The 13,553-nt window shown below is 42.8% G+C and overlaps 1 protein-coding gene across 2 annotated transcripts in view; it reads right to left on the reverse strand.

The window, feature by feature from the left end:
• sox6 (SRY-box transcription factor 6) overlaps positions 1-13,553 on the reverse strand; it is a 150,989-nt gene that overhangs the window by 92,587 nt on the left and 44,849 nt on the right. For both annotated transcript variants that reach the window (XM_015953106.3, XM_054732038.2), the window contains exons 4-5: positions 8,613-8,850; positions 6,075-6,285 (exon numbers count right to left, since the gene is read on the reverse strand). In XM_015953106.3, coding sequence (XP_015808592.1) covers positions 6,075-6,285; positions 8,613-8,850 — 449 coding nt within the window. The remainder of the gene's footprint in view (positions 1-6,074; positions 6,286-8,612; positions 8,851-13,553) is intronic.

Below are 13,553 nucleotides of genomic sequence, written 5' to 3' on the forward strand. Positions count from 1 at the left end.
AATAACGATAAGTGGACGATAACTACAGCTATGCGCAGAAACAAAAGTTGTCCACTAAATGGGGCTGTTGTATCGCATTGAGTCACATTTTTACGTGACTCAAGGTGGTACCGCTTCTTAAAGGGACATGAATGCTGCCAACCAACACACATCTTTTCATTTTTTATTATCAGATTTATTGACATGGGAAAAATATCACGATAAGAGTCAGAATTTTTGATAACGATAAATTTTCCATTTATTGCCCAGTCCTCATACGTGGTGAAATGGTTTGAAAAGAGGCACACAGCGAGGGGGAGGAATAAAAAGTGAATTTCTACAAAAGTGATTTAATCGAACACGGGGGAATATTCAAGCAAGCCCAAACTGCCTGGTGTCCCTTTAATATTGTTTTAGCATATCAAGCAACATTGACAAAAAAACACAGTTCAGTCTTGGGTGTCTTGGCAAAGACTCAATAAGCCAATACCGAGTCCAGGAAATGTTCTAAAAGCTACAATGGGAGGGCGAAACCCAATTACCCGTCCTTGTCTTTGGGACGATCATAAAGACTCAACACACAAGTATTTCTGTGTTGACTTACACAGTATTGATTCATACTTTAGTGCATTATATAAAACTGTTCTAATTGCACGTGAATCAAAGCAAGGTCACCTTGGATTTTTATAATGGTAGTTATTTTTCTTTTTTACCCTAATACTTAATACTGACATTTTTAACTCTTGACAAGTGCTGTCTGGAGACTTATCCATAAATAATGCATTTACAATACCTAGTAAATAAACATGGGGCACAATCGTTAGCCCTGCTGGCAACTCGGCCTAATAGAGCTTTTACAGCAAAGGTGACTATTCAGCTAAATGCAGCGCTCGCTGTTGGGAGGGCATTTTCATTCATTAGCACAGTCACAAGCACTTAAAGCACTTTAAGGATCAGAGACAGAGAGGAAGGGTAGAAGGATAGAGAGGGTGAAAGGGTAGAAATATAGAGAGATGGAGGGATGGAAGAATTACACCTATAATAATGAAAAATGCCTCTATTGTTGTAAAGCATTGTGATCAGTGAGGGGATGTAGACAATAATTTAGTTAAAAGAAAACCCAATGGTAAATGAAGACATAAAAGTATTACCATTTATTAATTTGGACCCTCCCTGGTCTGCTCAGTCCAGATAAATACTGGATCCGTGCTTCTGGGTTTGTTTAATTGTTCATTTGACCCCGGGAGCCTGTTTGCTGCACACAAGCCCCCATAATTCGGATCTGAAAATGAAGCCAACACGGAAGTGAAATAAATTGCAGTTCCACCCTCATCTGCTGGGGGCTGGTGTCAGAAGCAAGCAGTTCCTCATTGACTCCCATGTTAAAAATACCAATTTCACAGCAGAAATAAACATGTTTACAGCCTGGTTCCAAAACATGTTTTAGGTTTAATAAATCTAGTTAACACTCATGACAGCTCTGAGGGGGGTGGATTTTTTTCTCACTCTTCTGTTCAAGTGTATTAAATGTCTAAAATTCTGTACAATTAATGAGTATCAGACCCACATGACCGCAGAGCTAGCTCCGGGGAAAGGCCTCAGTCTGAGCCTCGGCCTTGCCTGAAAACTGTTCCGCCATTTTCAGTCTCTCAACCTAGACCATTAGTTGTAGCGTTTGTGCATTCTTTTTGGATATTATTTGTGCAATTGTTGGACAAAATGACTTGCTGTGGCATTAATTGCACTAATAGAGAGTCCAAGGAGTCTCCACTTCATTTTTTTCTGTAAGTAACATAAAATTTATGTATTTAAGGTCACTGCTGCTCTTGCACTAGCTGAGCTTAGATTTTAACATGTAATTAACATGTAGTGTTTAACCATGAAATTTAAATGTAATAGGGTAAAACCCAGTGCATTTAACATAATGCTGCACTTTAGAAAATGGGTTGAAATATGACATGTTGGTGGAGCTGGGTTCTGACTATCGGTATGGTCCTCTCCCCTCAGCGGCAGCTCGGCGCATCTCTGACTCAGAAGCTCCGGTGTTGTGCATAGTTAACTCCGGTTGGAGCTAGGTATAGCTACCTCCGTTAGCTTAGCTCCCACCTCCGTATTAGCTTTGGGTTAGCTTGTAGCTACATCGCTTCAGTTCGACGGGTGTTGTCATTTGTTCCCAGCTTTACAGCCCCACCCTCAGCTCCACCTCTTTTCCCTTTTTTGGAATTGTCTGGGCTTGACGGAACCTGTGACACGGTCAACATGGCGGTGGTGGGAACCTCCCATTTGGCACAAAAACGTATAATTGGAGCCTATGGAAACAAATTGTCCAGTATATATGTCGAAAGCTGCACATTATAGTCATTTATACCAGTCTGGAATGGTCCACAAGAAAAAAAATATACAGATGAAACTCCAAAAATTTGAATATCGCACTAAATTCCATTTACTTCAGTAAATCCTGCACCTGACTCAATCCTCATATAAACCCTCTGATCTCTGTTAAGGTAGCGCGACTTGGGTTGCAAACGACCACAGTCACCAATTCTGTCATGTGTCTATGTATGTATGTCTGATCTCAGAATTGTGTGTACCGAAACTCTAATTTCCCTCTGGATTAATAAAGTAACTTTGAATTGAATTGGAATTAAATGAATTGAATTGAATTGAATTCATCTTAGACTGAGAGACCATCTAAAGGCTCAGGAACCCTTTGCAGGTGTTCTGGAGTCATAAGCTGATTAGAGTGTGACACTAGAATAGTGAACCTTTTCAAAATATTCTAACTGTCTGAGATTTTTAATGTGGGGGTTTCATAAGCTGTAAACCGTAATCATCACAAGAACAACAAATAAAGGCTGAAATATCTGGCTTTGCATGTAATGAGACTATCTCATACATTAGTGTCACATTTTAAGTAGATTTACTAAAATAAAAGAACTTTTGCACCATATTCTGATTTTTTGAGTTTCACCTGTAACACACAGTGTTTTGAGACAGTACTGTGTGAAATAACTGGTATTTTCCAATCATCCAATTGAAGAAAATACATAAAATTTCCAGTAAGAAACCAAAAATAATTTCCCTAATAGACAATGAAGTAATCTGTGTAATATTGCAGCATGTATGAGACTGGAGTTAGAATGGTACGAGGCATGTGTGAATCAGTTAACATACAGATGGACTTGTAGAAGTATGTAAAAGGTCTTCCAGGTCAGTTTACTAAAACCATCACGATTTTATTCTTACTGAATAGCAATAGCCCTGCGATGGACTGGCTCTCTGTTCAGGGTGTACCCCGCCTGATTGCCCATTGACCGCTGGAGATAGGCACCAGCCCCCACCCCCACCTCCCGGGACCCTACATGGACAAAGCGGGTTCAGACAATGGATGGATGGATAGATGGATGGATGAATAGCAATTAACCTAAGATGCCACGGCGGAGGATTTTCTTTGGTGTGTCATTTGTGTTGATTCACATCCCTTTTACAAACAAAACTAACAAAAGGCTAAAGATGAATTTTCAACTTCATAAAATTAACTGTCAACCAGTCACTGTATACTATTAAAATTCTTTGTGAGAAATAAACTGGAGAGAGCTGGAAACCATTTCACTTTCCACTTCAGGTTTATATTGAGTACCAGCACAGTGAACTTTCTTGACCTGACGAGGAAACTAAGAAGAATGGCAGCAGATGGTGAAGGGTCCCTGAGGACCCCTGTGAATCCTAACCAGGCCGGCACCAAAGCAGCAGAATTAGACACAACAGTTGTTGTGCATGTAGATAAGCTGTACACTTAGCTTTTCTGTTGCTTCAGACGCATTAGAAACATCATTTAGACATCAAGCGGCGTCTCCATCAGCACTGTGTGTTGTTTAATGGCTTAATCCATCCCTTTTCATTTCCAACGGTGTCTCTCTCCATGAACAAAGACACAAGATTATAATTTCTCTAAGGTTGCTGTTAAGTTTTCTGCAGGCAGTTTGAAAGAGTCCGCCTCCCCCATCTTACAGTAATCACTGATCATCACCACTGAGGCTTCCTCGAGAGCCCTTGACAACACAGTAACTCTCAGTTCTCGCAGTACGGGGACAGCACGCTGAACTTTGTGAGACTCTTGTCTTCTGCTGTGCTCTCTGCTCAGAAACTAATTTCCTCTAACAAGGGAGTGTATTTAGGTGGTGGTGATCCACAGCGCACGAGGCGGACCAAGCCACTATTATTAACAGGAGATTAAAACAGCTGTATGGCACTCCAAAGCACCCTCTCCTTCCTGCGCTAACATACGGCCCTGGATTACAAGCTGCACTTGACCATTTAAATTATCCCAACAACCAGTCTTCGCCAGCTGGGGCTCATTAACAAAATGTCCAGTGTTGCTACTGAGAATATTGACAATCTTGCAGCAAAAAAATAAAAAAAAATCATCATCAGTAAGATGTTGAAGATATACTTAAAATAACCTTGAAACCAAACGATCAATTGATCACATGTAGGCAGGTTTTTAGAGAACCGTATACCCTTCCCTGCCCATTTTAGGAAAAAAAACTTGGGTCCACAACACCTTGCATTGTGCAACACATTAACGACATGTTAAGCCTGTAGGTGGCAGTAATTCCCCAAATTGTTGGTGTCCTTGCAATAACTAGGTGGCCACCAATAGCCATCTTTAACATTGTGTTTTGCCTGTGACCTCCTAGAGCAGTGAGTGTCAACACATGTCGCACATGTGATGTCAGAGCATTTTTGTTGCATGAAGCGGTGTCGCGTTACCTAAAACCGCGTTTTGGCACATCCTCAAGCAAATGCTGAAAACGGAGAATTTAAAAATCTCCGTGTTTCTGAAAGAATCGTTTTTGGTGCCATTTATCTTCCCTTTCGTGTGGACGACAGACCAAACCGTAGAAAAACATCTTCCTTTTGTGGGATACCCAGCTACGTATGTGTGTACACGGCCTAAGAAAACATCATACCCATAATACCCATGTCTGTCATTCAGTCTCTCACACACACAACCTGACCATTCTACCTGGGCGAGTCATGCTAACCAATTTCATTCATCTCTTTTTAAAATAGTTTGAAAGAAAAACCTATTTATTGGCACTCGGCGGAAGCGCTGATTGCTGGGTCTGATCATATCTAAAAAAATAAACTATAACAATCACTGAAATGAGGATGTGGGCGGGTGAGAATTGCTGTAATGCTCTGTTACAACGATCGCCACGTGCTCAATTTTTTCTTTTAAAAACAACCACAAAAAAGAAAAAGAAGTGGCAAATAATTTTTAGGCTAACAGAGGTCTAATTTATTCGTCTGATGAAGTGCTTAAGCTAAGAGCTCCCCAGACACTAAATGAGACACATGGATTCCCAAGGGGATTTAGCATATGATTGGATGTAGTTATATTACTACAGCCCTAATTAAGAAGGGGGATGTGTTTCAGCAGCTCTTTCAAATATTTGTTTTTCCGCCATACTCTTGATAGACTGCAGGCTGTAGGAGGAAGAGCCAAGGAGGGCTAAACACTGCAGAAATGACAGAAACCTAGCAGTGTTCTCACAGGACATGGATGTCTTTCTCTCAGATTGTGTGATGAGTCGAGGAAAGATGAACTGATTAGGTACATTAATTCGGGGTGAGATCTTTGAGAAGGGTTCGAGCTGTCGGTGGGACTTTGATGTATAACGGCTCGGAGTGAAAAGTGGTCTGTGTGGCAAAATAAAGGGAGAGGTAATGTTCCTGGCATCGGGTCAGCACTATGAGTTTTATGGTCTGAGTTTTTCTTGGCATGAAAGAGGACCACACTTATGCTGAGGTACACTGCCACAGTGCCAGTCTTTGTTACACTGGAAGGGTTGCAGTAAAAAAAATTTAAACTGGAAAGACTAAAACGTCAGTAATCCCAGCTTGTGTGAGCTCGCAGGAGTGTGTGAGATGGAGGGAAAATAAAGGAAAGAGGCCGACAGTCAGGAAGCGCAAAACCTGTATTAAAGAGGGGCGGACATTTAGGAGGCGTTCTTACAGATTTACTCTGAACTTACACACACACACACACACACACACACACACACACACACACACATGAGATCTCATACCATCATGTTCTGTCTTTGTCATCTCCTCTAGTTTCTTCTGCTTCAGAGAGTCCACCACGTCTGCCAGGCTTCCTTTGCGACGCTCCGGAGTTCCGAACGCTGATCCGCTCAGCAGGTCACTTCGCTCCCGGGCCCCCTCCTCAGGCTTATGTGGAGAAGTGGAATTGTTCCGGAAGGAGTACAGGGAGCATACTTTATTGCTGTCAGATTCCTGCGGGACACAAATAAAAAAGTTAGTGTGAGAAGCAAAAATGAACGCGTTTTTAATGATTAGTGTGTTTTTGTGCTGTCAAAGCTCTTTGAGCGCTTTGACAGTCACTCATTCAAATGCGGTGATTGCTACATTTTCCATATTATTTTTTTACAGCTCAGGGCCGATTTGAACGTATCTTCTGTGGCTTTCACACAACAGCTCCGGCGTTTTCAACAGCTGCCGAGCTGCTCTGCTAAATGAGACACGACAAGTGAAAAATTGAGATGAAATGATGAGGTGCATTTTCAAAGGACATATCCATAATGTGCTCAGCTTTTACTATTCATCCACACAGATTACACAGAGAAACCTCCCAACTATAATCTCCTAAATTGCTGTTGAGAGTGCATTTGTGTTGGGGTGACTGCTGTGTAATTTGTTCATTTTCTAGTGGAGACCTATTCTCAGCTGAGTGCCTCGAGCGTCCGTAAATCTGCGTGCTGTCTCGAGCTGTTGTTGTTTTTTTGTCCCACCTGTGCATGGTTTAGTATTTAACTAAGGGTCCTGTCTCTGGCTGACTGGCTGAGTGCTCCCTGTGCACAAACAGAGACGTGAAGAAGAATGGGGGAGGAGAATACTCTGCACATGGGAGTGTATGGTCTGCGCAGACTGACAGAAGGTGGTGTTAATTATGGTTTCTGGAGGCAGGAAAAACCAGAAGGTAGCTAAGCAGCCAGGAGTTGGAGGCTTTAACAGGGGAACAGTTACATCTGATTTAAACTTGGGCCAACACAGAGAGAACAACAACACACAGTTGTCTCAAACACAACCACATGCGCAGACTCCTGAAGAAAACGTAGGGAGTCGGTAAAGTGGGGCCGGAGCGTTCACCGTGCCAAAATCTCATCCATATGTGGCATGTCGAGCTGAAAGCAGACTTGCGGTGGCACGCAGGGTGGTTTGCTACCAAGTGGCGAGGTGGCACGACCAAACGGCACCTCCTGGCCCTGTGTTGGACGGTTTTGCAGCTCAGCAGAGACAGAGGAGAGCGCTTGAGGGGTAGGGGGGAAGTACCGGGTTAATCAGCTGGCGTGGGTTCAGGGCACAGCCCACACAGACGCATGGAGCAGCGAGGGAGTCAGGTAATCAGTAGTCTTCCCATTCCTTCTACTTTGTGTCTATCCTCCCCATCCCCCTGGCTTACCCCTACATCAGTGAGTTAAAGAAGATTTGTTCATTTCCCTTTTTTAACTTCTATTAAATGATGTTTAAATAATGAAATAAAGGGTTTTTATGGTTAAAGTTAACCACATTTCAATAAAATAATGTCTATTTTATTAATAAATCACATTATAATTTGCAAAATTGACATAAAAGTGTTGAATATTTAGCCAATAAACTCAGTTCCCTCTTAATATTTTCACATCAGACATTCATGACGTAAATGTTTTGGTAGTTTTATCATATTTACATTCCCTAGGCATCATTTTCATCAGGTGTGAACACGTTTTTCAGACATAATAAGTTCCAGAACTCTCAAATCGTTAAATAAACTTAAAGATACAAATAAAGTCTAATTAAACTACATTCAGTCACGATGAGAAGCGTAACTGAAAATTAACAGGTGTATAGAAAGCATTGGTGTGTGTGTGTGTGTGTGTGTGTGTGTGTGTGTGTGTGTGTGTGTGTGTGTGTGCGTGTGCGTGTGCGTGTGCGTGTGTGTGTGTGCTGCATTGTTAAGGTTTTGAGGGTCTCAGTAGCCAAACGCAGAGTTACTTCAGAGACCCTCTCGGTGTTTTAACCACAGTCTCGTCTGTCACAGACAACCACCTGCCTCCTGCAGCCAACAAGAGCTCTATGCTTACATCAAAGCAGCTCCGCACACAGGATGTACAGTCTGGGGTCTTGCTGCAACATAACTCTCACACAACAAGAAAAGCGTGTTTTTTTTAAACAGCAACAAGAATCCAAAGTGAGCATAACGTTGTGTGTACAGCTGACACATCTCCCTTTCATCTAAAATATTGCCATTTTGTGTGCCATCATTCAGAAGAGTTAGGAGATCCTCCGTTTGACCCTGAAACAGCTCGTTGATGTGGTGTTTGGCACGGTTTTCTTTGAAGATCCCAGAATCCCCGAGGTTCGGCAGCATAAAGAAACCATGGTGGTCGAAGGGCAGGGGAGGGAGAATTCGCCAAAGTTTTTTTTTTTAAGGCAGAAACACAAAGTGATGGAGAAGCGTGGATTTTAAATACAGTAAAGCAAACTGGTAGGTTTAAGATATCCTCAAAAGTCCTCTTATTCAGAATGAATGCTTGTTGTGACTGAAAGCTCGCCGGTCTCACCATGCGCTGCTGTGCCGACACCAGGCTGTCCCAGTCGCTTTCCGGCGGGACGCTGCTCAGCGGCTGCATTTCGTCCGGGGCTTTTCCGTGGAGCAAGCTGTGCAGAGGCAGCTGAGGTGTGCCGTGAGCTTCTGCGCTCTCATCTTTCTCCCAGGGTAAGTGCTCCTGACCCATGGCGTCGTCGCCATCAACCACAGAGGCAAAAGGAGATGTCGCTTGCTTAGAAGACATGACTCTGCTGCAGAGAATTAAAACGACAGAGCAGGGAAAAAAAGCATTAAAATAGCGATGAAAGCTGTTGAATTGAGTTTGCAGACTCAATTCCCCATAATAAATGAATGCTTTTGTTCACTGTCACCTGTTGCTGCTCTGGTCTGCGGGGTTCCCTGATCTTTTGTTTGAAACTGAGGGGTGAATTGAACTGAGGCTGGACTTTTGCCCACTCGGGTTCTGGCCCAAACCACGAGATAGGAACTCAGACAGCAGGTCAACCAATAGGAATCTTGATTAAAAGTGAAACGCCAGATATGTTTTCCAAAAGGACAAAAGCAAGGTCACTTTTTCCTCATTTCTTACTTTCCTACACCACCTGTAAACATGTTTATTTAATTGTTTTTAATTAGCCAAACAAATGTATTTCTGTTCTGCAAACCCTTCCAGTTTCTTTCACATGTTCAACCAAAAGCTTTTAGGCGCCATGAACCTACACTTCTTTTCTTTTTTCACAAAACAAATGAGAGAATTAATAGCATTTCAGTCGCTGCAGCCAAACAAATGCAACTGAAGGATCTCAAAACCAAAAACTGACGACTGCTTTTACAAACCCATCAAATGCTTTCATGAACATTACAGTGAAAAGTGCACTTGACTAATCAGGTACAATGAAAACCAATTTTTATTCTAATTTCTGCATTTTTTAATCTATTTTTAACAGCCCATCTTTTTCTAGCGTACAATTAATACGCCCGATTCTACTGTTTTCTCACAATTAATGAGGCCGCACTCATGCTGTGTGTTACAATGAGTGAAATTAAACACTGCACCGGGAAATCTAATTATGCGTTTGGTATTAAATTAAAAAGGGAATGATATGACCTTCCTATGAAGTGAAGTGGGAAAAGGGAGCTGGAGAATATTTAGCTCTTAATCTGCTTTTTTTCCCAGAGCTGTTGCTGCTCTGTTTCCTTTTCCTCTACTGGAGGATGTTGACCATTAAAACCAGAGAGATCAGTCTTCTTCGGACCAGGAAAAAACGTGGTTACGGGTATGTCTATCCGTGCAATGGGTACAGTTCTGTGTACAAGGTGTCATCTGCAATTACCATCAGTCCTAGCCTATAAGACTATCCTATCTGTTGAAATATGTAGTCTAGCCACGACTGAGAGTTCAGTAGGGGCGGAGTCTATGGTACCCGTCCAAACTGTCTCTGCACACAGTTGAACAGCGCCAGGACCAATCAGAGCAGCTAACAACATAACATAGTATTAGAAATCAGACAACGGGGCAGTCAGCCATTCACAGTTGAAGAAGATGAAGATAAAGAAAAAAAAAGAAGAAAAGCCCAAATTTAAAGCATCCAAGTGTAATGCCAAAGCCTTTCAAACGAGCACCATTCCTGAGCCGCCATCTTTGTTCAGTCATAGGGATGGACTCTACGGTTGTCTTTCAAAATGTTCCTGCATGCAATGCGCTAGGACCAATCAGAGAAACTGTCACGAAACATATTCATAGTGACAGAAATCAGCCATACACCGTAGAAGATGAAGAATAAGATGGAAAAAGAAAAGTAAGAAAAGCCAAAGATTAAATCACTAAACCTAAATCAACCTTCCAAAGTTAACGCCAAAGCCGTTTCAAACGAGCGCCAATCCTGAGCCGTCGCCATCTTTGTTCAGGTGAGGACCGGTCGTCTTTCAGAGTGTCACGGTAAACAGTTAGACAGCTCTTCAGCACTTGCACGTCTACATACAATAAATGTAGAGGGGGTGCATTACGAACAAGGTCTGACAGTCAGAATTTGGACTTTTTTTTCTTAAGTGATTCATAAGTTTGTGTGAATAGCATAAAGAAACATTTACGACAACGTGAGAAAATAAAACAGTATTTGGAAAAAAGTTCAAGCGGAAACGTTTTACCAACAGAGTAGATGTGTGAGTGTGTTGTTCTGCTCGTCTGCCTGTCTGTCTTTCCAAGTGTTGTCGGCTGTGTTTTTAGTAGGACTTCACTCTGGCTTTTAATCAGCCGTTAAACTGTTTCCTGCAATTATATCAAATACAAGCTGAGCTCCAAATCCTGTACTGTTAATTGAATATCAAGAGTCAGAGCAAAGTTCAGGCTGTGAATGTAAGTGGAATGTGTGTGTGTGTGTGTGTGTGTGTGTGTGTGTGTGTGTGTGTGTGTGTGTGTGTGCGGGCGTGCGTGCGTGCGCGTGTGTGTGTGTGTGTGTGTGTGTGTGTGTGTGTGCGTATGTGTGCGGGCGTGCGTGCGTGCGCGTGTGTGTGTGCGTATGGGCCGATTGTGTAGAATTTAACGTATTTTTTATTCATGCTCCCAAAAAGCTTGAGCCTGAAGCGAAACGAGCACCTCGTCTTCAGTGGGGTGAGAGCGCGAAACAAAGCACTGCTTTTGTATTACACAGTAAATCAAGTGGTATTATTTTAACCACTAAAATATTCAGTCTCTGAGGCACTTTTACTTTGGTCTCCAGCCATCAGTCAAGCTGCTGAGGCGTGAGCGAGAAGAGACGATAGACGAGGAGAGAAGACGGGGAGCAGTGGAGACTCCATCCTCCTGTAACATGTGTCTACAGCAGTCTTGTTAAAGAATGCAACAGATCTGCAGCAGGCTCCATAACAGTATTTGTCAGCAAGAGTTAATAATTTATTAGCAGCGCTGGGAGGGCTGCGCTCAGGCAGCTAAAGAGTGCACAGAAATCCTTCTGCCCCACCCCCATTTCTGACAAGCCCCATACAATACCACCTCATATTATTGAAAGGGAAAAGGGGAAGTGTGGCAATAATTCTCTGAAAATATCTGAGGGCAGCCGTACAGTATTTTACTCCTCATATTTAGGATCACACAACTCTGAGATCTAAAGCAGAGAGAGGGTGTGTGTGTGTGTGTGTGTGTGTGTGTGCATGCAATGGATCGGCACTGACACAACAAAGCCTTTTGATGAGGCATTAAAAAAAGAAAAAGGGGAGCAGAATTCAGTTGCAGCATGTGGAATTTGATCATATTTTCTGATGGAATAGCGCTGTTTACACTCTTGGCCTCCATGCTCGCAAAATAACATCCGCAAAAACAACCCCGTTTGTGCAACTGCAGAGTATTCTTGAAATAACTTTCCTCACATTAATAATTTCATCCGTTTTGCAAGAAAACGGGCTCCAATTCTAGTTTATAAAATAAAATACAAACATGCCAAACAGGTCAGGTCGCTAATTACAGGGCACTGAGGGCATTTGTCCTTCTTACAAAGCGCGAGTCACTTTGAAGACGTGGACCTGAGACGAGACAGGGTCAGATAAAACAGCAGCGTGGTCTATTTATAGCTGACAATATTGCGCACATTTGAAGGATTAGGACTTGAGTTCTCCAGCCGTGGGCTCAGATGGCCTGGAATGCTTTGAGTCATGAATTGTTCCCTGAGATAATGTTTCATCATCGTGCAAAACAACCTCTGCCTAATTGGTAAGTATTAGTGGGGGTGCTGCGTGCCGCTCGTCTCTGGGGGGTCTTGTGACTGCCGGGCCACGTGTCCCCGGCTATCCCGTTTCCTCTTTCATCATAAAAGGGTCTGACCGGCTTTCAGCCGCTGGATCTGCTCTTTCACACTGTTTACCTTTTATAGACAATGGTGATGAGTAACTCCACACCGTCACCCCCCCACCACCACCAACCCACCCTGCACACTTGTCTGGGTCACTGCTGATGTCGTGCACATTCAGGTTAGGATCACAAGCCCCCGTGTTCACGTATCAGATCAGAGGATAAAATATAAAAACGGATTTAAAAAAACGAAGAAGACGGTGATCAATAAAAGCAGCAAAGTGCGCTCTCTTAGGGGAGTGTTCCTCTGATAAAGGGCATGGGGGTATGTTTGGTAGTTTGACTGAATAAATAAAGTTGCTCCTGGCTTTTTCAAAAAGTGGTTTGAAACTGGAAATCAGAATTTATTGAAGGAGACAAATAAAATCCGCTGGAAAAGGGATTATTTTGAATTCAGAGTGCTGCTCTGGCAAAAGGCAAAAAAAAAAAACAACTTCAAGTCACTGAAGAAGTTATTCTCATTCAACCAGATCTGTGTTTATTCTTCCTTTCTTTTTCTGCATAGCTTCAAAACGTGCAGAAACGCTGAAGTGCACACTTTCAGTAAAACTAACAATAAATAAAAGGCAGAAAGAGCTAATCTTTTAAAGTGAGGTGGAGTGCCATAAAGATCCTACGCCGAGCGTGCGTGCATGAGCGTGTGTTCACCTCTGTGTGTGTGTGTGTGTGTGTGTGTGTGTGTGTGTGTGTGTGTGAGAGAGTGAGTGAGTCAGATAGTGGGAAAATCATCTGTGTGTTTCCCTTCAGGGGTTCCTTGTGTGTTCTAACAGGTGTCATGGTTGGGTTCCTCTGGGTTCTTCACCTGCCATAATGAGATAGAACTACCTGACAGCTCCCAGCTGGAGGAGCACTGACACAGAATTCACCGTTTAGCACAATTAAATTATCACCCTCCATTGTAATTGTGCCCCGCTGTGCGGCAGCCAGGTTTCTGGATACATAATCGACTCGTGATGCGGGCTGTGTACAGCGCGCGGCGTCTTTTTCCACCTGCTCACACAGCGTGCAGGCTAACACACGTTTGTCTATTGTGTAACGCCTGCGATTTCAAAGCAAGCTGAAATAAAAGACAGCTGCTTTTAACCTGTCAGTCTCAGGCGGCGGCATGCA

This window comes from Nothobranchius furzeri, chromosome 9 (assembly GCF_043380555.1).
Source record: "Nothobranchius furzeri strain GRZ-AD chromosome 9, NfurGRZ-RIMD1, whole genome shotgun sequence".
In the NCBI taxonomy this organism is placed as follows: Eukaryota; Metazoa; Chordata; class Actinopteri; order Cyprinodontiformes; family Nothobranchiidae; genus Nothobranchius; species Nothobranchius furzeri.